Below are 24,506 nucleotides of genomic sequence, written 5' to 3'. Positions count from 1 at the left end.
GAACGTGAACGCATGATGATTTTAAAATTTTCATTTCTCTTTCTGAACTTTAAAGCCACCCCTAACCGCATTATATTATATCTCCTGGATAGTTCGGCCATATTGCACAAACTAAATGAGAAGAAATTATTGCGAATTTTTTCAGAAAACACGAATGTAATGTTTAAGTTGCCTTTTCGTTGACGCTGTCGTCCTGTCCGTGCACATCCTTGTCACAAGCTCGTTTCGTGTCAAGTAACGAACTTTGACAGGAAAATCGCATTTCTTTTCGCGACTTAATTTAATTGACACGTCATGTTTACAGGAGTACAAGCAGGAAAGATTCACTGCCATCTCACGCAACAGTATTGAGCAAGTCGCTTCAGAAAGGTAAGTACTTTTTATTATTTATACACGATAATTCCCTCAAGTACAATGATTCTATGAATCGACAAAACTACCAAAAACAAAAGTAATTCAGTGACATTTTAAAAGTGAAATGAAATCATTAAGTGTGAGTTCTGTGAAGGTGGAACCCTTCAAATAAAAACTCGTGATTTATAAGGCTTTCACTCCTCACAACAGGCAAAGAATACTGAGGTTGGAACGACTCCTTATCAATATATTCTCCTGATTTATAAGGATTTCACCTTTCACAGCACTCCCACATTCTTATTTCAGTACACTTTATAATTATAGTTTCATTTCACAAGTTCTACGAGTCACGCGGCCTACAGACATTTGTGCACGCTAGTAGATCACTTTAAACGTTGTGTTTCAGAAGTTTCAGCGAATTTTATAATCGCACCGATACTCTGATATTCTCGACAGTACAAGCCCTGCTTTTCGGCACGAGAGGCATTCTATTACATAACATGGCGCCTCTATAAATGAAACATCTTTTAACAATAGTTTGGCCCTCTGTAAAGGAACATACTTATACTCTGTTGACTCATTCGTGAAAGCAAAAATCCCCAGCAAAATCCTTCGTGTTTTCTTAGGCCTGCAAAACTGGTTTGCTGCCACTTCACGGCAAACAGAGGGTTTGTATGGGGAATCCCGTGATGACAAAATTTTTTTTTTCCCGGAAATCACGTTATCCGGCAATCACGCTCCCAGAGTCTCTTCTCCTCTTCCCGTCACAGGGAGCGAGACCGGTCATGGATTTTGTAGCCTGCAGAACACTGAGGCGTGATTTTAGTTTTTCTCGTTTTTTAGACGCGCGGAAGAAAGCGCAAGGCGAACGCGCAACACACCATTGTTCATGCTAGTCCGTCCCCAAACACACCCCCAAATCTCCAACCAATCACAGCGTTTTGTATGGACGGTGTATACCGGTCCTATCTTCCGCAAGCTCCCACGAAAACATACGTTAACGGCTCAACAGCACGGAAAAAATGTCCTTGGAGACAACAACAACTCTGCAACCTTCAATAGATTTAGTAGAGGAAGTATAAATGAGAAGTTTTATGCACTTCCCGGTTAACGGAGCAAGGACGATTACGAAATGTTAGTTCTCGTAAACCACATGGCTCGCGTTCTTTTGTTGTCTGTTGTTGTTTAGGTCAACAGTCTACTTGACCCCAATTTTAAATGTAAGGTGCACAAAAGAAAATATTGCACAAAAGAAAATAATAAAATAATATTTTCTTTTGTGCACGTTAAAAAATAAAGGCTGGTTTCCATATGATCGCAGATCACAATAAGGTCTGCGATCGTCTGCGATCCTGCGATCGTGATCGCAGAAGATAGAACCATGTTCTATCTCCTGCGATCGTCTGCGATCAATTGCGATTGTTTGCGATCTGCGATCTGCGATCATATGGAAACCAGCCTTTAGATAGAACATGGTTCTATCTTCTGCGATCGTCTGCGATCACGATCGCAGGATCGCAGACCTTATTGCGATCTGCGATCATATGGAAACCAGCCTTAACGCTTGTTCTGCAGACTACCTAAGAGGGCTTTTTGATATCAGCTTAAGTCTTCGAAGCTTTTATAGCCTTTTACTGCATGAAAGTCTTGATCAGAGTTCCAGCTAGACAGAGCGTTTGTACAACCCAAGTTTGGTTGTATGTAATGAGATAAGGAGGATCCAGGCAAACCTCTCGCCGACTGCATAGATTCCTATTTATAACTGATATATTTTGCAAGATCCGACTCGTTCGCCTTTGTTTGGGCTTGACAACATAGCAGAAAGACCTTCATTGCACACATTTATAGCCAAGTTCAGGTTTCAGATATCACGGCGTGCATTTCGCTCCGAGATAACATGTTACCAATTCCATATATGGGACTAGCCTTTTCATTTTCTTTTTATGATGCTATGTTTATGTTTACACTGCTGATTGGATATCTACAATACCACCTCTTTGCCTTGCAGTCTGTTCCTAGCGAGTGCTAATAAAATTTTTAAAATGTGTAATACTGCAAGCGCGCGTTTCGTAGTTGCCATCTTCAGCTCGTTGATTTAAGACGTCTTAACGCCTGGAACAGAATTTGTCCCTAGCTCTACGCTCACAATGACTCACAGTTTTCAAAGGCTAAAAATCTGCACATGTAGATGCTAAGGGTAACAGGCAAAGTCTTGTTACCTCTAGGGGTTTAATTTGTAACTGTCAAACCTCTCTCCGTCACACCATACTGGGGTCGACTGAAAGTTTTGAACAAAAAATTACGAGTGAAATGTAAAACGGATAGCCATTTGAAAACGTCACGGAATCGTACTCTGGTATTGGGGGTACATCTTTCTAAGGTTCTTTTTATTCAGTAGATGTTTATGATCCTTAATAAATTGGAAAAAAATGTTACTTTCGGGGGAAGAGGGAGCGGGGGGGGGGGGGGGGGGCGTTCCTTGCGGAATTCTACGGTAACCAAAGCAGTTTTATACATAAACACAGACAATCCGTATATAGCCCGCTATTGGGGATCTGTCATCACATCCCTGCCAATCTACTGTACACAAACACGAGACATTTACATAACTCGTAATGTTCGTTGCTTAAAGTCCATTGTCTTTCTACAATAAGGAATATTTATAAATTATGAGTCATTCACTTCAATTGCCAGGTTCAAGGTACACATTCACTGCTCACACGATTCTACCTTCTCCCCTTTCCTCACGTGTTTCCATCGTGCACTTTCTTTGAAAAACAACTCCCGCTTAAATCCTTCCTGCAAATCTATTGTTTCCAACTGCTTTTAAAATCAATTGAATGTTGCTGTTTGTGCAAGTTTTCGCGTGTTCTATGTTACTGTTGATTTTTCTTGTACAGTCCTTGTATATGAGTAACTCGAAGCAAAAAAACTGTTTCTTGCGGACTGAAATTAATCCACCTTATTAGCCGATTTAACTGAGCGAGATCTATGAAAACCACCCCCCTTTGAAATGTCCATACACACCATAAGATATAGCGCAAGTGTCTTCCGGAAACAAGACTGTTTCTTTCGCTGAGCATATTTTAGGTTTGAATTTGCAGTCCTCTTAGAGCCGACAACCTTATTTTTTTTAATTCACGTGGCGTCGATTTATGATTTTGTATGGATATTCTGTACTTGATCTCGTCATCATCTGCTAAATCACGCAGTGAAAATTTAAGTCCACTCACGTCTCTTTCTAAACTTGACGGTGAAAACCGCACAGGTCCAAAATCCGAAAAATTGACAGTGAAAGCCGTGAGTTTCAAAAGCTCAAATGATATGTGAACAAAATAATAAATAGACTAATAAATAATTATTGATCTTATTATTCTAGAGGTGAGAAACTTCGAAGGTTTTGTAATTTGTGTTGAGCTTGTGTTTTGGAGTCGAATAAGGATGAAATTTGGACCTTGATCGGAACCACTAATTTTCCTTATATAAAGTCCGCTTTGTTTTCATAAGTAAACAATACTGGGAGAGACACAAGAGAGTACATAACGAATAATCCACTTCAAGTGTCATTTTCGTGTGTTTTATAAGCTCCAACACTTGTTCAGTAAAGTTCAGAATTCAACTGGTGAGTTTTCAAGCTCAGCAAGACGCGGAACATGTCTGAAGGTGCGTCCCCAAAGTTTGGTGGCGTCTTAAAAAAGAAACGCGATCAGAGAAAAGCCGACGATCCTGCTACAACGAAGAAGAAGAAACACAGAAGACTGCCTTCGGTTAGATTCCCAAAAGATTGGAAGTTTCATAACTACAAAGCAGACGATGGAAATCGCCCCGGTACAGAAACAGCTGACGAGTCTGATGGCATACCCCCAGTGGCACCAATCGAAATTGAAAAACCGAGAAAAACACGCCGAAGATTGCCGTTTGGGAAATCCAAAGCCATAGAGAAGCCAGGAGTGCATTCAGCTGCACAATGTTTCCTCCCAGAAGGGTCTAATGCAACACCAAAGTCAAACAAGGTGACTTTTGAGACAGCCATCGATTTTACAGGATGCAGCAAAGACGGAAACGAACTGATCGTTGAAAGCGTCAGGTCTGTAGAGGAAGAGAAGGAAGCATTTCTCGTGCTGCTTAAAGATGCCGTTCCAAAAGACGTGATTTCAGATGTTACCACGAACATTCAAGAGCCTGCCGGCATGTTTAGTCAAGAGACTTTCCCCGACGTTAACTCTTTGGTCGTAACAATCCCGAATCCCGAGGAATACAGCGACCTAGTAGCGGAGAAGACAAGTCCCATAATGGGGCTTGCATTTAACAGTTTGAACAGAGCTAGGGTTGCCGCATTTTCCTCATTTTCTCATTTTGAAATTTGCCTGTCTGTACGTGACTTCAGTCCCGCTAAGCTAATTCGTTTGTGGAGTTTTATTGTCAGTAAGGCCAGTGACGCCTTTAGGCAGCTTTTGTTGTATTTTGTTTCCTCCTTAATCAAGCGATATCCGCAGTGTTTCAACATTCAGGTGAAGAAAAGGAAACGGCTAAGCAAACCCGAGGAAGAGTCTAAAGTTCACACGACTCATACAGAGTCCATTTCAAACGAAGATTAATTTCGTTTCAATAAGAGCTCGCGAATGACCTTCAAACTGAAGTAAGCTTCAAGTATTTGATTTGGCTCTTCAAAATTGCTGTGCTTTTCAGTTAAAAATAAAAGGGTGAAGGGTCGTTGCGTGTCCGTACCAATCAGAACGGACATACTAAGGGCATTTTTTCAGCCAATCGGTAATCACGAAACAGAAATGTTTCCCGCGCTTGAATGTAATGTTGCATAATGACGTGGAGTTCTGTTCACGTGTTTGCTGTGAGTGCAATTGGCTTGAAATGATTATTTTGTTTGGCTTTCGCTTTAACCAAATATTGTTTGAGCTTTTTTCAATCCTCATAATTTCGCATGCACCTTAGAGTAGGCCCTAGTCAAGCTAATTAAATTGGTTAAATTTTTAAAATGGTTTTAGCTCTATTCTTCATTTGTTTTTCTCAAAGAAATCAAATTGGTTACTTAATTTGAAGGACATATTATAAAAAACTAAACATAAATTTGCAGTCGCAAACATTTTATTTGCTTGCCATGAAGACAACAAAAATAGAGTTTATTTAAATCACTGAATTACGACAACGTTTGATCATTTTTAACCATTGTTTGGAAGCTTTTGGACGGAAATGATTTTAGTATTGCGTTATGCTAGGCATATCATCTTGACTTTGAATAATTGACTGAATCATTCAACATTCGATGAGATTACTGTTTTTTAGTGATCGGCTTTACCAAGAAAGGCGTGCTTATGCTTGTTTATGTAATCAATCTTGTGAATAAATAAACTGTGGTGAAAAAATGTGACTGTGTATTTGTATTTGAGCGAAGCACGTGTCAGCCCAACCGGAGTAGCGAGAGCCGCGTGGCCTCTATATAGCCGCGACTGTTTTTGTTTTTTTTTGTTTTTAATTCAATGATTGAAAACGTTACTTACAAATACAAAATAAAACCTGCTAACTTACGAGATACATATATACAAGTTAAGTTACAAGATAACGCTTAAAGCTTAACCCGGTTACATGGACTTTCAGACACTTTACGGAATTAACACATACACACACTTACATATAAATACACACTGCACGTGAAGTTTGAAACTAAAATTATTTACAAGTCTTTACACAGCATTCTTCACGAACAGAGAAACACGTGCATACAAATTACAAAAACACAGGGGCCCAGGATTGAACAAATTGTTCTAATTTATTATTTGGAACTGCTAATGTTCGCATAACAGAGATTTTGTTTTTCAGGCGTAAAACAAAGCCTTCAAAGTTTAAAATGCCATTGCAAACACTAGTGCTAAAAATGTGGTACTTGGCAATAACGAGGGCGTAATTAAGCGCTGACCAGTTGACGGAAGCGCCGTCTTTGCCAGATGGCATTTTGTAAAAAAAACCTTATCATTATTCCACGCTGATCTTGCAAACACCCATAAACAACCACGGTGAAGCAAAATGGATTTCATTTTGTGGACTTTGATCACGTGATAGTAGACTGGAAACGGGAGAAGTTACAAATTGTACGAAGTGTTAGACGGCCAGTTTGGAGTGGTAACAAGTTTCCGCTGATGAAAACTTGAAAAAATTCCGGTCGAAATGTCCTGGAATGAATCGCGGTAAATCGATTAAACGCAAATCACTTAAGCGGCCTTCACACGGCAAACTAAAGTTGGCAAACTCAAATTGGTGTGTGTGAACGGCACAAAAACAGTCGGCAAACAAGTTGGCAAACTGTTGGCGACAAATAAAACTAACCTCTATTCTCGCCAACTTTTTCACCAACTTTTTCGTGTTGGTAAACTCGTATTTGACGGTTGAACGGTTGGCAAACGTGTGTTGGTGACTGTCAACCAATCAAAACACGTGCTCTATTCACGTGATTTGCGTGACACTTCACAAAATGGCGGACGGACGTGGAGACGAACATGCAAATTTTCAATTCATCGAGGAAGTTCAAAACTGTCCAGATCTGTGGGACGTTTTGTCCGCAGCGTACAAAGACACAAAAACAAGCAAGTTTGATCCATTCGCAAAAAAATTTTTGAATGCCGCAGCATCTTCCGCGCGAAGCTCTTGGACGAGCGTGTTGTACGCTCCAAGGGTGGGATTTCTACTGATATAAGGTTTTGTCCAAACGTTTCTATTTTTCCAGCGCTTTCTGTTTCTTCTTCGGCGATTAACATACAATAGGACCAAGACACAAGCGGCAACTCTTCGTGAGTGCCCCTGCACTACGTCGGCCATGTTGCAAATTTAGCGTTTTGTGATTTGACGCGAGTTTGACGTGTGAAGGCACGAGTTTGCCAACTTTTTGAAGGTCGCCAACACGAGTTTGCCAACTTTAGTTTGCCGTGTGAAGGCCGCTTTAATGAGCCGATCAACTCAAAACATATGCATCCCCCCTCCCCCCCCCGAGCATACCCCGAAAAAGAGAGTTTGGCGCGGTAGCCCTTCCAAGCGGGTTGGGGGGGGGGGAAGTGAGGGGGGTGGGGGTAGGGGAATTCGACCTTCGCCTTGGAAGAGTCATGGAGAATTTGAACTGGTCTGGTCTGGTGGAATACACGTGTTTATTTATTTTCGTGATTTGTTTCAGGGCTAAAAAAAAGAAAGAAAAAAGAATTCCGCCTTTGCGAGCGAATGATACATCCCGCGAGAGGAACATCACACGTTTTTCAAGTTGTTTTAGCGGTATGTACAAAGTAAGCTTATTTGCCTTAATGTGTCTGGAATTTGCTCTCACGGCTTCGCTAGATACATTAAATTGTAGACTTGTCTGAAGACGGACATTCGACCTTTCAATCAGAGCAGTTGATTTCCCTGATAAGAATTCGCTCCAGTAGGCGACTCCTCAGAAAAGAGGGTAAATCCTGTAAAAAAGGTTTGACCAAACAACAGTTATTATAATCGTTTTTTCTCGAGGTATTGCTAAGAAAAAGTTCTGCTTGTAAATAAGTGGTTAATTCTTAGTCCCTTGTGTTTTGAGCAATCCAATATGGCGCCTAACGCGAAGAGTTACACCCTCCCCATCGAGAATAGAATGGCCTATGCGAACAAGTCAGAGTTTCCCCTGGATAAATGTATTGATATTACTGTATTTGTAAGTGACGCCGGGGGCCCCAACAAAGCTAAGAAAAACAAAAACAAAACAAAAAGTTACCGAATTTTCGAAGCAGTAGAATAGGTATTAAACATTTCAAAACAACGAGACGTCGTTTGAGTTTAGCCGGAAGACATGTTTCGGATACTTCAGTATACATCGTCAGTTCAAAGATGTTTTACAAATTTTTGACTATGCGAAAAGCAGAAAGAAGGGTGTGTTAAATAAAAAAAGTAGAAATTTTAGCTAATTGTGAAAAAACGTGATGCTGATACAAAAACGTGATGAAATGTGATGCCGATACAAATATGTGAAAATATTACGTAGTACAACAAAATTAGCGAATTGCAAATGGCGGGCGACCTGCACCATTTAAAAAATTTTACATGGTTGGTCGGAAGGACAAAAGAACGAACAACAGAACAATGTTCCTAACCCTAAAAAACAAGGCAGCTGCAGGTTATAAGGGTCCAGTGAAAATAGAGCTTTTGAAGGGTGCAAATCAACTGTGCAAATGACGTGATAGCGACATAAATCTGTGAAGTGATTATATAATACTAAAGGATACAACGAAATACTTATATGAAATGAGATACAAAACAAAAAGCAAAAAAAAAAAAAGAAAAACATATTTAAGTTGTTTGTTCAGTGCGGGTCGTTCCCTTCAATATGAAGAGCTTCTTTAATGTTAAGTCTGTCAGTGGAAATCGTGTGAGCCGAGTCCAAGATGGACTTTCCACTTTTACTTTAATTTTCATCTCCATGTCATCGTCACTACGCTTTTTGTTTTTCATAGAAGTATTTTCTTGTTTCCCTTTAGTATTGTATCACAATTTCATAGATTTGTATCCGTATCACTTTATTTGCACTTCGCTAATTTTGTTCTATGTAAAATTTTGACATTTACACAATGCAACACAGTAAATGTGAAAATTTGACACAATACTTAAGTTATATATTAAAAATTGCAAAATTCGCATTTTGGGGATTTTACATTAATTGTAAAATTCGTTGTCTCTTTTTACTATATTTTTAGTAAGATCGTTGTTTTGCGGTTAATAACGAATTATTTAAAAAAATGTAATATTTTCACAGATTTGTATCCGTATCACGTTATTCACAATCAGTTATTATTTCTGCAATTTATAATCAGCACTTCCTTACTCTCTGCTATATACATGGTCAAAAATTTGTAAACATCCTTGAACTGGCGATTGATATTAAAGTATCGGAAACATGTCTTATAAACTCAACCGTTGAGTCGTTGTTTTGAAATGTTTAAAAAAATAAGGTTACAGTCAGCAATCGAGTATCTAGATACAGAAATCCACTCTCTGCTTTTTTGGACAAGTGAAAAGGTACCTGGAGTTTCTTATGCGCTTTGGACAGACAAGAGTCTGGTAGTCAGTATTGGAAGGACAAAAAATTTGTTATGGCATAATATTCATGGATATCTTGTACTTTTTTCAGAGAACAGTGTGAGGCCAAACTGATTTGTTGACGTACAATTAGTAACAAAAAAAAAAGACAGTGCCATAAAACGAATTTAGCCATACACTATTCCGAAATATTTTCATACGAAAACTGAATTATAGTTTGTCGAACTGTTTGCACTGAGACCTCAGCCATTTTACATCGGGAACGCACAATGAACACAGTGTTCAAACGGTTATTTATTATACTCAGTCCGAAGTTCAAACAATTCGACATAACAGATTAACTTCTTTTTTCTCTATACTTGTCATCTCATCGACAAATTGCAGTTGTAAGGAGAATTAAGACGTTGATACTTTTTCGGTCGTGTCGTGATAAAATTATATTATGAATTGCGCCCGATTCTTTCTTTCTCGCACGCATATTTCGCTCTTTAATCGGCGAATTACGCCGGAAATGGAGCTTGAATTCTAGTTTCAAGATTAATAGTACGACGATTTATTCAAACCGCTTCGCATACACCACAGAATTTTTGTTTTGATCTCGCAGATCACGCTGTTTTCACATGCAAATTTCACACGCGCGCGTGCCGCACTGAAAGGTTCCGAGGTTAGGTGTCACCTTCGCACTCTGCAAACTTGTGGAATAGACTTTGAACCGCCTTAAAAAACAATTCCCATTGGTCGCTTATACCAGTTTATAACGCAGCTCTTTTAATTCATAACTGATTCCGTAAAATAAAGCTTTTTTGGAAGGATGAAAATTGAATTGAAGGAAAGGGAGTTAAAAGAACACGAGTTTTGCTAAATTTCTCGTGGAAATTTGTAACTTCACGTGCACAAAACACCACGTGACTACGATTGAATAGCTTGACACCTCCTTGATTTGTAGACCTATTTAACATTTTTCTTTCAACTAAAATATTCACTTTTGCAGGGAACAAGTTGGTAACGCGACTGAAGCGAAGAGAACGTCCTGAAGATCCTTGAAAATGGCAGACAGTTCAAAATCGACTGGATTAGGCAAGCCATTGGACAGCGCCAAAAGCAACCCTGGAAAGGAAGGGAAGAAAAAGCGCAAACGAAGCAAAAAGTTCGGCCGAGCGAAATTCAACGAAAATTTAGAGAGTAAAAGCCAGGAATGTTCCGCTGGTACTTCGCCTGGTAATGAACAAAACGTCGAAGAAAATGACGGAGATTCCATGGTAAATATTGGAGAAAAGAGACAAATTATTTCTAAAGAAGGGAAGGAAGGAAGTACACAACACGGCGACGAAATGGCAGCTGATGGGATAGAACAAGTGGACAAAAACAACGAACAGATTGTAAACAAAGATGTTCCACAAGATCCCAAATTGGTTCAAGACTCGACCGACAGAAAGCAAGACGTCAAAAGTGACATAGCAAATGAAAAAGATGGAGCTGACAGCAGCAAGAAAACCAAACGGTCGTCTTTGACGTTTCTCCGCGGCTCGAAAAGATTTTCGAAAGGCAGGCTCTCCTACGGCGAAGATAAAATTGTTCAGGACATGGAAGGCGGAGGTGAAAGTTCTGGAGTAGAAACAAAGGGAGCCGCGGAGAAGGAAAGCGAAACAAGCGAGCAGCAACAAGAGGAAATGTACGATGAGGCGGCGAAAACCGAACTTGGTGCAATCTTTGTGGACATGAAAACCAAAGAGTTTGACAAGTCCCCCGAGGGAGTACAAGAAAGACCAATCAACAAAGGCAACAAAGGAAAGAAATTAAAGCAATTTGCGAGCTTTGGACGCAACAAGAAGAGACCGGATATTGCAATGAAGAGTAAGGAAGATGAATCACCCGATAGCGAAACGCAAGAGTCGGCTAAAGAGGAAAGTCCGGTTAGGGCTGAAGGATCTGGAAGTGAGAGAAGTCAAAACATCGACGCTACGTCAAATGAACCTGCTGCTCTTGACAACAGCGATTTAACCAAAGAAAGTTTTGACGCTAGAGCCGAAGAAAATGAAAGAAAAGGTGCTGGCAATGTGAAAAGAAAAGGATCATTTCTTGGCCTAAAGCGAAGCAAGCAACACTCTAAGAAGAAGAAATCGTCGAAAAGCGAAGATGAACTGAACGCTGAATTAAATAAAAGCGAGAAAAATTCCGCGAGCAAAAGTGATGATGTCAGCGCTATGGAAGGTGTTCTACTGGAAGAGAAGACGGTTAAAACTGAAGATAAAAGCGATTTAAACGCAGCGGAAACAGCTGATCTACAAATGGAAGAAACGTCAGGAGCAGCGGAAATGAAAGACGAATCTAACAAGGAAGAAATGAGCAGCCCGGAAATAAAGGCTAACGAAGGAGCAACAGGTGGAGCTGAAGAAACGAGCCAAGCTTCTACAAAGAAAAACAGAAAATCAAGAATTTTGCGCTCATTTAGAAAGCGTTTGTCTCCGAATAACAAATCTCAGCAGGGGAAGAAAAAGGCACAAGAAAATGAAAATATCGTGAACAAGAACGACGAAGATGAGAAGAAAATGGAGCAGTCAGATAAAGGGGAAAATTCTGAGCCGAAACAAGCCACAGAAGAGGAAACAACAACAGCCGAGACGACAAAAGAAGAAGGTTCGCTCGATGCAGTGAAGAGAAAGACGAGCGATTTAGAGAACATTGGACGCATTCGAGCCATGAAAAGGACGAAAAAAGACTACGAAAACTGTGAAGGAGACGACGCAGATAGTGAAAATTACGACGAATTAGAAAGTGACGAAGATGAAGAACAAGAGGCAATCGCTAACGACCAAACTGTTGAAGAGTTCACCAAAGAGAAAGATGAGTGTGCTGATGAGTTTAATCCTCAAGCAAACAATGAACTCTCGAAACAAAAGAACAGTAAGGAAGAGCAAACAGAAAACAAAGAAGGCGGTGTTCAAGATGAAATTTCACACGAGCCGATCGCGCGCGACGACACGCAAGACGAAGACGAAACATCGAGCGAAGCTCAGGGAGTTTATCGTGAGCAAATGAAAACGGTCATAGATGAGTTGGTTGACGTCATGGAGAAGAGAGAGGGGCAGATTGGTAAAGAAAACTGCGTTCACGGTGAAGAAAACGTCGAATCAAGCACTGGTGACAAGGCTGGCTCCAGTGAAAGGCCCACGAGTGATGACGATATGACAGAAGAAGAAGAAGACACCGATGAGGAAGCGTATGACTCCGACCTCACAATTGTATCCGCAATTGTTGTTTCATCGATTAACGAAGCAGCAGCGGAACACAAAACCGAACCCAAGCCCCAAGACGAAGAATTGCGACAAACCCAGGAAGGAGAATCTTCGCATACGGAGAAACCTCAAGTAGCCGATACAAAATCGGAAGGCATAACGGAACCGAACACTGGAGACGAAGAAAAATCTTCGGAAACTGAGTTACTGGAAGCGGCCGAAACAAACCGCGAAGACACGACGGAACCAAAAGCCGAAGATGAAAAAGAATCTTCGGAAAAAGAGGCGTCACAAGTCACCGAACCACAAGTCCCAGTCGACCAGAAACGAGGAGCGACAACCGAAGATGCCGAACAGTATTCGGAAAAATCCGAAGTCAGCGAGTCACCAGTCGACCAGGATGCCAAAGAATCTTCGAAAGCCGACACAACACGAGAGACCGAGCCACAAGTAAAATGCAAAACAGAACCAATAACCGAAGATGCCAAACACGATTCGGAAAAATCCGAAGCCAGCAAGCCACCAGTCGATCAGGATGCCGAAGAATCTTCGAAAGCCGACACAACACGAGAGACCGAGCCACAAGTAGAATGCAAAACAGAAGCAATAACCGAAGATGACAAACATGATTCGGAAAAATCCGAAGCCAGCGAGTCACCAGTCGACCGGGATGCCGAAGAGTCTTCGGAAGCCGACACATCACAAAAGACCGAGCCACAAGTAGAATACAAAACAGAACCAATAACCGAAGATGCCAAACAGTATTCGGAAAAATCAGAAGCCAGCGAGTCAGCAGTCGACCAGGATGCCGAAGAATCTACGGAGGCCGACACAACACGAGAGACCGAGCCACAATTTAATACAGAGTCAGTAACCGAAGAACCTTGCGAGTCTCTCGAAACCAAGACAACTCAAGTTGTCGAGTTCACAGTTGAACAACAAACTGTACACAATACCGAAGAACCTTCAGAAGCTGAGACATCATTAGTCAGCGAACCACTAACAGAGCAGGAGGCAGAAACGAAAACCAAAGATACTCAAGAATCTTCAGAACCCGAGAAATTACAAGTCACCGAGTCCACAACTGTACACAAGACTGAAGAATCTTTGGAAGCTGAGACATCACAATTCAGCGAATCACAAGCAGAGCACAAAACAGAACCAAAAGCCGAAGATGTCGTAGAATCTTCGGAAACCGAGACATCACAAGTCAGCGAATCACTACGAGAGCACAAAACAGAACCAAAAGCCGAAGATGTCGTAAAATCTTCGGAAACCGAAGTCATGGAGTCGGCAGTTGAACAACAAAATAATCACAAGACTGGTGACGTCGAAGAATACTCCGAGGAAGAGAAATCAAGAGACTTTGAGCCAGAAGTCGACCAAGAAACCGAACCCAAAACGGAAGATGCCGAAGCAATGCGAGTTTCTGAACGTGAATCCGAAGATAAAACCGAGCCGAAAACCAGTGGTGAAGAAGTTCGAGTCAGCAACGAAGAGGCCGCCAACGAAGAACCGAAAGTCGAGACATGTCTCCAGGGGCAAACGGTGAAAGTACTTTTAACAGAACCGGAGAAGAGCGAGGATGCGGTTGATGAAGAATTTGCAGTGAAACAAAAACAGCGAGACGAAAAGAAAATACACAAAGCTGACCTGGAGAGAAGTGATCCATTCAGTAACAATCCCAACGCCTGGATCATGGTACAACATTTAGAAATGAATGAGGAGATTACCCGCCAACTGGGCAACATGCTCTCGATAAACGCCCTTAAACGAGCCAAAACATGCTGTACTATCATGTGACTGTGTTACCTTCCAATGGTGCAATGCGCGCTTATGACAATCTGGCAGAACGTCCCCGATATTATGAAGTGAATACTTCAGGATATCCGCATGTGAACAGACATGAGACTATGTAAACCTTGCAACAATTGTGCGGAATGAAGACAGAATGTTCCTGATTTATTAAACGGAACTCTTTATTGAACTGAACGTACGCTTTGAAAGGATGTCAAAAAGAACACCGAGTGTTATACAAATAGAGCATGAATTTCGTGATTTGAACTTAAGAATAATAATTTTTTCCCCAGGCTCGGTTGGTCAAAAGCGGGTTAAAGATAATCTGTTGATTCAGTTGCCGTTTGAAAGCATTTAAAGCAACAAGGTAGCGATGAAATAATTACACAAAGCAACATATGAAAATTATGCACAAGAAATTAGAACTGATACTTATCACCTCACGTTGTTAGATAAGGTTAAGTTAACCTCGCCTTGAACAACCGGGACCTGATCAAGACTATTGTAAACGCCCAGAAAAAAAACTGACCGAAAAAAAAAAAATTAATCAACAAAACGAAAGCAAAAGTGGTTTGTATAACCAACTGAAAAGTATCTCTCGACCACCCGTTTAGTTTTGTAAACTTTCCATTTTATTGATTGTTATGTTTTCATTAATTTACAACTGAAATAATTCCGTAAGAATTTTCATGATAATCTATTTAATATTACAAAAATATCATGATTATTTATTATACAATTGATGTAGTCATTTTTCATTTTCTCTCACGAATTGAATGCAAATGTATCTGTATCTGTACTGGCTATTAACGCCAGATTTCTTATTATTATTCTATTCTGTCTCGTATTCAATAAATTTTGGGAAAAATCAAAGCATATATATTTTACTGGATATTTTCGCTCTCGATAAAATCGAAAGGCACTAGTTTACGGTACTTTCTGATACAAAATATTTCTTTTACATTTTATACAAAAAAGTCATGAATTCTAGTATCAGTTTGCCAACGTTAAAATACTGCACGAAAAATTAAATGTATTTTTTGTTTGTTAAAATATATGTAAAATAAAATTTTGAAAGGCAAATTAATAGTAATAATGATAATGATGATGATGTTGATGATGATAACGATAATAATAACAATTAATAAAACTGACATCCTAATATTCTGACCACCATGTTTGCACTTCTCTCACAAATAGCTTTTCATCCTGACGTGATACACAAGTTTCTCGCACTTTAACTGCACAGCAGTGAACAAAGCAAACGTAACTAGATTCCTTTTGACATCGTTTCAGACCGAGAAATCATTTTAAAACAAGTTCACTGACTTTATACAAACATTCAAAAACAACAAGTAAACGTATAATTGTACCACCACCTTGAACAACAATAAGGGAGACGGACTTTGATAAAGCATCAATCTTCTTAGGATCAATAGCTTATTTCAACACCCCTCCCTTGAAGAAGAACTCAGAAAATATATACAGAACGTAACTACAAAAAGACAACTAAGTTGTCTATCCTCAAGGTTCTCAGATAACTTTTTTCAATCTCCCAACTATGGGCCTAACCTTGCAGAGCGGAGCCTGTCTGGCCAATCACTGCAAACAGTAACAAGTCGTCCCAAACACGGAGTAAGCCGTGAGCGCGGGAAAACTCGCGCGCACCAAATCAACTTGTTGATACTTTGCTCATGATTGGCTGCTAAAACTCTACCGAACTCTGATTGGTTAGAGCTCAAGTTTGTGGCACGAAATTTGAAACCAATTTAAGCGTTCATTTACAAAGCCAGAAAAACGGTTTACGGGGTTAAAGGTTAGATGCAAGGGAAGAATTTGTAAAAAAAACAACAACAAAAACTTGGTCCCAAATTATTCAAATTGCAATCCATTTTCATCCTGGTCACCAGTCGCCAAAAACCTCTTATTTATAAACTTGGAAAACTATTAGAGAAATGCTAAACAAAACTGAACCAGTGTTTCTGGATTTCTCTTGATTCTAAAGTGTCTGTTAGCTTTTTAAAGTAATTTTAAAAATAGGCGACACATCCCCTTAAACGGCAAATCGTTCTACATAGCAATATTGTACATCAGAGGGGAGGGGGGTAGGGGAGGGCAATGCTTCCCATGTACCTCACACTCGCTCATTTTTCTCAATCCAGTATTAACAGGAAACGCTATAATCCCTCATTCTCATCCATAGACGTGTTAATTTCACCCAAGCACAGATCTACAGCCAAGGGGCCATTCGGTGTGACGTTTGTGGAGCCTGGTGACGAGGGAGTGGCAGGCATGCGCGGTGCTTCTTCCACGACTTCAAACTGAGCAAGGGATTCTCCCAAGTCGATCACCCTTTCGCTTTGAATCCATTGCTAAAAAAAAGACAAGGACATAATGGCCATGTTTTAAACGTCCGACTTCGTTAGCTGGTGCAGGATCCTTATAGGGAAATGAGGACCTGGTGGTGCGAGTGTAGTAGGACCCTCCCTTCAGAGCGGAAAAACGCAAAAAGCATGCGCGAACTCTGCGTGAGGGCTGGGCACCAAAGGGGCACCAAAAGTTTCAAAAATGGCGGCAATTTTAATTTTCTTATTTTCAACAATTTACTATGCTACCGCAGATATCTCGGTAAGTAGCGATAATTATCCCACACAAGAAGATAGCTGCTGATGTAACCTTGCTGTGGTTCGATTTTCTTAGGGCTTCTTAGACTTAAAGAAAGATTTTCAAACCTTCATTGTTCCCGTGGCGTGTAAACAAATCGCCTCTACGGGTATGTTATTGTCATGGATCTTTTTACAAAAAGCATCTATATAAGCAAACCCCTGAATATTTAAGGTGGAGAGCTCAACCCTGAGTAGAAAAATAGTTAGTCGTTAATTCCTGAGTTTGCCAAAGTATATAATTGTTTGCCAGAGTGGGTTTTTAATTTTTTCGCAAGGATCTAATTATCGGTGTCGAGGGAACATTTTCATGCGATGCGTCTAATACTTCAGATACTTTCGATCTCTTAGTATATTGTACTGTTTTATTTCCTTTAGTTTAGTTTTAGCTTTCGCGACTTGCGGTCCAGTATAATTAGCTAAAAGTTGATCCTGATAAACACAATAAAAAAGTTTGTTTTTGACACGGTGTGTGTGCATCTATCTAGTAGGCTCAGGTCAATTACAAAACTGATGTGTAACAGTGTTTATCTGCACAGGTCAACTGAAGGCAGGAAAACTATCTTTAGTTACGGAAACTTCGCAAATAATCCCTTTTGTCACTGTGCTTAGCGGGGATTTGAATTTGTTTCACAAAGCCTTCCGTGGTCGCACTCTTGCAATCATTCACTCGTCGCGCAATTTTGTTTTAGAAACAAAAAAAATAAATAAATAAATGCATCCAGTGAGCAGAGGTTGACCAGCTGCAACTTTTTAAATAGAATCTTACTTCAATTTCAGTTGTGCTGACGGCAAATTGAATTGCCTTGTAATGAGGAACATAGAGAATTAAATAGAGATGAAGGTCGTGTAGCATAGTTACGAAAGAAGTGTCCCTTTGCTGTGTTTATAGTCATGTACCGGAACCTGAACCGCAAGTCCAGTTTTCGTTCTTGTCCTTACACGGTGTTGGTAAAATGCCCGGTCCGATTTTATAGCATATTTGATGAAATTGGACAAAACGTAGATGATAAAATGTATTTTTACCACAAAAGCCACTGCTCAACAATGCAACAGAATCGAACGGCAGCGTTTCCAGTTTACTTGCGCCCGCGAACGGATATGCGCAGAAAAATTGCGCAGAACGTTTTTCCGCTCTGAAGACCCTCCCTTACCAAAGCCTCGCACCGTTCGTTCAATTCACCCGATTTTTGTGCACCCTATCCCACAACACTTTGCTTTCCCAAAGCCTCACCGGGGTCCATTTATACACCAGGGTGGGGAGAAACGGGGTCTTTCTCGACGCGCCAGTCACAAGACCCTTTGTGACGTTCAAAGGTTGATAAGTACATTGTACCAACGAGAAGTCTCAAGAAATAAACCATTTTTGCGTGTGACAAATCAATTCCTTATCACTGTTCCAGATTACCTTTAGAGTCAGGGAGTCGATGTAGAATTTTGAGGGGTCAATATGTGTGATTCTCTCCAAATCTTCTTAAGTTCACCATTCAGTTTGTTGGGTCAGGAAGTCAGCTTTGCTGGGTTTTTGACTTGAGATCCTTCCCTTATTTAATCTGGAACACTGCTTGTACACTAAACTTCCCTAACAGATAATCACAAATGCAAGCAAAGGCAACCTACATACCTGAACTTCATCTGCGTACATTTTGACGCTTAAATCCATCTTTGTTTTGGATCTTTTCCCAATGTACAACACCTGCAATAGATGAAAATAATGTGAAGCTAGTTCTTTGTTTACTTTTGTGATGGTATCGAAAATAATGGATGCGCAACCAAATTGCCGTACCAGCGTCCAAAGTCTCCTTATAACAGCAATACAATACCAAGCAAACTGGTAAGGAGAGTTGAGAAAACCCTTCGCAAAGGTTCATCTCTGAATGCAAAACTTAACTCTCAAATTCTCACAGCCGCCTCCACAGAACGATGTGAAAATAATAGAGATTTGGCGAGATTTCGCGTATGCGTGAAAAGCGAACGGAAAAAATGACCACGTGACCACGATTTTCCCGCCATTTTTCGCGTTTGCCGGTTGCCGTTTCTACGTGAAAACAGGTTATTTCGCGTTTGCTGTCTAAGTGAGAACTACGTAAGTATTTCTTCGTTTCTTCTTATACATATAAGTAGCTAATTGTTGAAAACAAGTACCCCAATAATTTTTCCGGCAAGTCATACTAGGGAAAATAAAAGTTTTAGGTTCAAAAATCCTTCATAACTCACTCCTTACCGCACTTTTCTTCATGAACTCACCACAGTGAGTCGCAAAACAGCTTCATCGAAACTCGCAAAATTAAAGCTAAAGCCAAAAGCTTCACGCTATTTTAGGTGAAACGTGAAACGGAAGGTGACGTTTGCCGTTTCACGTAAACGCGATGGTAAATTTCTCTAATAACTGAAAAAGCACAGCCATGGATGTCTCTCACCGTCTGATTGGGCTGTAGGTCCGTCACATATTCTTCACCCAAACACTGGAGCTCTTCATACGAAACCGTGATTTCTCTCCGGATTTTCATGTCCTCTGTTGATGGAGAAAAAAATGAATCTGTATTCAGAGTTTTACTGTACGTAAAATGGAAACTAGTCCATCAATGATAAAAAAGCTCGTGAGAGACGGCCTTCCTTCAAATTTTGCTGGTTCCTTCAAGGGACCAATTAAGCAAACTGACTTATTGCCCAAATCACAGCTGATTCGTTGGTTAATTTTTCCAATCGATTCCGAAATTGATTACGTTAATACCTTCGCTATGTCAGCTGGGGCAAATGCGAAGTAGAGTCCGATTGAGATTACAATAATTTGCATACAAGTCGTCGCACGATTTTTATTTATTTATTTATTTTTTTTCTTTTCTTTTTTTTGTTTGGCAGGATTTTTGCTTTTCCGCCATTTACTGCGAAATCTATCAAAAACATCGCAACAAACAGCTTCTGTTATTACTATAGAGTGTTTTTAAATAAAAAAATCAGCAAACTTTCCGAAGATGAACGCGATTCAAACAGATGAAAACAGCTTCCTGAACTCTCCGACGGTATTTGAAAAAGTTGGGCTAACGATTTCAAAGTGCTTCTCATCAACGCGCGCATGCGCCTGGGGTGACATAGTCCCTTTAAACTGTACGACAACTAATCAAAGAGAATTTTCTTTACGATAACTGCAGCTGTAAATATATGCTCTTTAATACTTGTGACACGAGCTTTCTAAAATAAGAAAAAAAAGCGTCCTAAACTAACAACAGTAACATACCTTTCTCGTCTGTTGGATGTTCTTTACGATATTCAATTCGAAAGAGGAAAGCTTCAAGGATAAACGCTACAATGATTGTCATAACAACCTAAATAAAAAACAAACACGATTGCAGTCAAACCAATGAGCCTGCCTAATGCATTTTACATTTGGACTTAAAGGATACCAGAAACAGTGTAAACACACAAAACAAAACAACCCCAAAAAATGTAAGACACCAGAGAAGCTTCACAAACACTTTCCTAATGCGCTTATACAAATGTCCACGCAATGTTTATAAAAAAAATATTTCGCGACTTCCTTACAGTGACACAGGCATACTCGAGTCAACTGGAGTCAAACCTAAGACCTTCCGATTACTAATTCGGATGCTCTACCACTGAGCTACAGGAGACTCGTGGGAGCTAGGGCCGTTAAACTACATGCTCAGACAAAATTGTTGAAACGGTTCCCTTCTTTCTTCCCCTTCAATGTTGAATTTCACCGAGCCGGAGTGAAAGACACGCTACGAACACAACATTGGAGGAGAGGCGAGGGCGAGTACGTGCTATATAACTGGCACGTTAGTTACCTTGGGTGTTAACCGAAGTGTTTCAACTAATTATGACTGCAGTTGTAGGTTCATGGGACAAATATCCTGCATACTGCTAGGATTGGAATGACAATGAGTGGCATATGGGAAAGAAATGTGATGTTATTTTTTAAGCCTGGTGAATAAATGATAGATGTATCTTTTAATAATAATAATAATAATAATAATAATAATAATAATAATAATAATAATAATAATAATAATAATAATAATAATAATAATGGTTTATTAACAGATCCACTGGGTGGCTCTTCCCTGTTAAATTACATTAAGTACAATTACAAAATATATCAAATTAAGTTATTTACAAATTATACAGTAGAAACAGGATTAACGGAAACCAATTACAGTAAAACTAACTAATCGCTTTGTACTCTGTTTCTTAAAAAATTCCTTGAGAGTCTCATAAAGGTTCTGTAGTCTTCACAGTTTCTAGTAGTTTCTGGTAGATTGTTAAATAGTTTCGACGCATTATCTTGGAGATTGCCATTTTCGGTCGGGACCACTAATCTAATTAAATTGCTTGAGCGTAGTTCCTTAGGGCATTCCTGTTTTATCATTTTAAGATAATCTGGCCAGTGAGACAGGTATACTCGTAATTATTATCAATTGTGACCCTGTGCGCCGAGAAAAACTAACATTGTCGTAACAGCGTAGCTAAATCGTATTCATAATTGTCGTTTTGCTCGCCGTCATCATCGTCTCCATCATCAGACTACATCGTTCAGCTCACGTGGGATAATAGGGCGAGGCTGTCCGTTAACTACAGGAGGAGATTTAACTTCTGTATGAACAAAGGGGTGTGTTTATTAATATCTGGAGTGCTACCTGTCACTACTCACCATGGTAACAATGTAGAAGGACATGAAGAAGATTCTTGCCCACTCTGACGTCACGTAAACAATCCCTTCCTATCACGTGAAAGGCACACGTCAGTCGAAGGTCAAATTCCGGTTAATTTAACAGACAGATCAATAAAACAGAGCAGTCAAGGGATTGTGAGTTGCAGCTTCTTGACAGTAATTTTGGCTGAGCACGCTTTCCTGTGATCTTTTAGAACTAGTTCAGTTTGGTTTTTGTGAGAAAACTCTTTCGATATATTACAGAAAATAACGCCAGACTCTCTACGTCAAGCCTACAAAGTTTCCAACTTCCTCATCAAGGGAGAGATATGAGGTAGTACCTTTGCAAATAATATTAATCCTGAGTAGGCAATTTTGTCATCGTATATATACACTTAAATTAAAAAAGGGAAACAGCCTCGCCACCAAAACGAGGCTGCACATCAGTGACTGCATCATTGAGAAAGGAACTTGGATGGGACCCGAAAGCTCTGTTGAACCTTCTCTTAAATTTGTTAGTGATTGAAGAATATTTTCCATTAGAATGTTACGAGTTCTTACCATTATTATGAACCAATTGTTTACTACTGTCAGCTCAAACAGTGTCACTGTTGGAAGATAAAGATAAACAATGAATCTTGTTATGCTGAATTCACTGCTGCTATTAGTTAAAGACACGCCATGGAATTGAAATGCTAAACAAATGAGTAATACCCTACCGTATGAATGAAGCAAATCATTGAAATTGTTCAAATAATAATGTCCAGATTCTGTGTATTCTTCTGCAATTGACAGGTTCCTGTATAGAGAACAAAAAAACTTTTTAGGAAAACGAACTTAAAATACTGCTAAAAGAACTCGAAGTTTACGAAACGCTTATGAGGAAAGAGGTTTTAGAGGTAATTAGCAACAGAAAACAACGCTTTTAAACGTGGTTTTAAAATTCTCTTTAACGATGGTCATATTATACTACTGATACACAGAATTTCCTTGCTGTCAAGAGTTTCATATATTAGAATTTCAACCAACATATCCCCTTTGCTATCTTGCAACACGACTTCTCTGTACTCCAAGGAAGTGTGCTCAACATTTCATTTAAAGTAACGAAAAAATAAAGACACTTACTGACAACAGTTCTTGAGCTGAAGTCCAGAGAAGCATTCTATTCCAACAATTCCAAACGAGTAATACAGCAAAATGATCACTAAAGCCACACTAAAAAAAAAAAAAGAGAGAGAGAGAGAAGAAGAATAGAGCATTGTAAGAACACCATGCCAAAAAGCCAAACCGGAATTCTCTCTAACATGCAGCATCGCTTCAGTTGGATGCACCTCAAAGGATCTCCAAGAGGGTGTGTGTGTGGGTGTGTGGGGAGGGGGGGGGGGGGGGTAGGGGCCGGGAAGATGGGGGAGTAGGGGCGGGGATAGAGGTGGGGGGTGGTGAGTGATGCTTTTACCTTCAGTAGATTCAAACAACGTTCACAAATCTTCTCTTACTTTGTGTTACGCTGCTCGCGTTACCTAATTTCACCACGTAATGGTTTGTAAACGTGACACATGCAGTTATGCCCCTTACTAACCAATAAATCCTTTGCATTACCTGAGCATGCGCGGTAGTAACACCATCAACGTTTCAAACACGTCACGGTATCTCTGCTTTAATTTAAACAGCCTGCAGAGAAAACCAAAAAATTGTCGCTTAAATTAATTAAAGCGTTATAGAAAACTTTTCCGGTTTGTGATTGGAAATAAGCAGTGAATAGAGTAGTACAAAGTGTTTTCTCTTGGTCTTATAATCGGTTTATTATGCTCTTTACAACTATGCGTACATGTAGACTTTAGGGATAGTAAAGCTGGGAATCGAACCAGGCGCGCGCGCGAAAATTGTCTCCCGCGAGGAGACGCGACACGTGGAGGCAATTTGTGCGCGCGCTCGCGAGGTTCGTTCACCTTTCTACCGTTAAGAAAAACAAAGGATTGTTTGCAGTCTACTTTACATGAAAATGTTACCTGTGTTACTTAAACATCATTTTTCCGGCGTTTGGCACTGCCTACATTTGTTGGTTGACTTCTGGTTCGTCAATTGGTGTAATTGGTAAAAAGTGATACCTTGAGTTTTCATTGCTTTTTTTTTCAAGTTATTTTAGGCATAATACCCATGTATGTTGATTTTTGGAATGATTATGATCTACTGTTTGTATTTTATATATATTTTTATGTAAATTACTGTAATCATTACATGCATATTTCTTATAAAAGCGAAGTTTTGGCCTTTTATGTTGAAGGCATTAACACATTTTTGCTACTCTCAAATCCAAGGTGAAATAAAGTTCGTGTGTACGGTGTGGCCGCAAAAACAAAACCTCCGCTACTAACATATACGGACAAGAAAACGGAGAAAGCATAGAAGTAAAATTGAAAAACTTACAGCAAAAGTCTAAGAGGTCTGAGGCACACAATAAAACTGAAAGATGTGGGACTGATGGCTCCAATGACACCAAAGAGAGTCACAACAAAATCAAATCTAAAAACAAAAAAACAAAACAAAAGTGATACACAATGCAAATATTGGTCCGGGATTCAAGGTCACTACAAATTTGGAGAATGCCTTGATATATAATTCAGGCAATGACACAGGCATATTTAAAAAAAAAAGAAATCCGAGTGCCCCTATCAGGAGTCGAACCTAAGACCATCCCATCACTAGTTTGGATGCTCTACCACT

At 39.8% G+C, this 24,506-nt stretch overlaps 3 protein-coding genes across 5 annotated transcripts in view; 2 read left to right on the top strand and 1 right to left on the bottom strand.

Moving 5' to 3' along the window:
- The first annotated feature begins 236 nt into the window (after positions 1-236).
- LOC146452617 (uncharacterized) lies at positions 237-15,323 on the top strand. Its single transcript, XM_085097706.1, has 3 exons — positions 237-369; positions 7,532-7,626; positions 10,406-15,323. The coding sequence occupies exon 3, from the start codon at positions 10,461-10,463 to the stop codon at positions 14,451-14,453; it is 3,993 nt and encodes a 1,330-aa protein (XP_084953832.1). The 5' UTR covers positions 237-369; positions 7,532-7,626; positions 10,406-10,460; the 3' UTR covers positions 14,454-15,323.
- Positions 3,847-5,740, top strand: LOC146452618 (uncharacterized). Its single transcript, XM_085097595.1, has one exon. The coding sequence runs from the start codon at positions 4,008-4,010 to the stop codon at positions 4,950-4,952; it is 945 nt and encodes a 314-aa protein (XP_084953721.1). The 5' UTR covers positions 3,847-4,007; the 3' UTR covers positions 4,953-5,740.
- Positions 15,324-15,788: 465 nt separating the features above from the next.
- The window catches only part of LOC146452616 (two pore channel protein 1-like), a 28,133-nt gene continuing 19,415 nt past the window's right edge, over positions 15,789-24,506 (bottom strand). For all 3 annotated transcript variants that reach the window (XM_085097708.1, XM_085097707.1, XM_085097709.1), the window contains 10 exons: positions 24,210-24,305; positions 23,382-23,453; positions 22,908-22,997; positions 22,502-22,581; positions 22,344-22,390; positions 21,783-21,851; positions 20,349-20,436; positions 19,531-19,625; positions 18,735-18,806; positions 15,789-16,819 (listed from right to left, as the gene is read on the bottom strand). In XM_085097708.1, coding sequence (XP_084953834.1) covers positions 16,625-16,819; positions 18,735-18,806; positions 19,531-19,625; positions 20,349-20,436; positions 21,783-21,851; positions 22,344-22,390; positions 22,502-22,581; positions 22,908-22,997; positions 23,382-23,453; positions 24,210-24,305 — 904 coding nt within the window. In that variant the 3' untranslated portion in view covers positions 15,789-16,624. The remainder of the gene's footprint in view (positions 16,820-18,734; positions 18,807-19,530; positions 19,626-20,348; positions 20,437-21,782; positions 21,852-22,343; positions 22,391-22,501; positions 22,582-22,907; positions 22,998-23,381; positions 23,454-24,209; positions 24,306-24,506) is intronic.

Source organism: Pavona decussata, unplaced genomic scaffold (assembly GCF_977016875.1).
Source record: "Pavona decussata unplaced genomic scaffold, jaPavDecu1.1 SCAFFOLD_366, whole genome shotgun sequence".
Classification (NCBI taxonomy): Eukaryota; Metazoa; Cnidaria; class Anthozoa; order Scleractinia; family Agariciidae; genus Pavona; species Pavona decussata.
Note: the sequence above shows the minus strand (reverse complement) of the source record. Positions and strands in the feature narration are given on the sequence as shown.

Coding starts and splice junctions, on each gene's coding strand:
- LOC146452617 (XM_085097706.1), top strand. CDS start 10,461: ATGGCAGACAGTTCAAAATCGACTGGATTAGGCAAGCCATTGGACAGC.
- LOC146452618 (XM_085097595.1), top strand. CDS start 4,008: ATGTCTGAAGGTGCGTCCCCAAAGTTTGGTGGCGTCTTAAAAAAGAAA.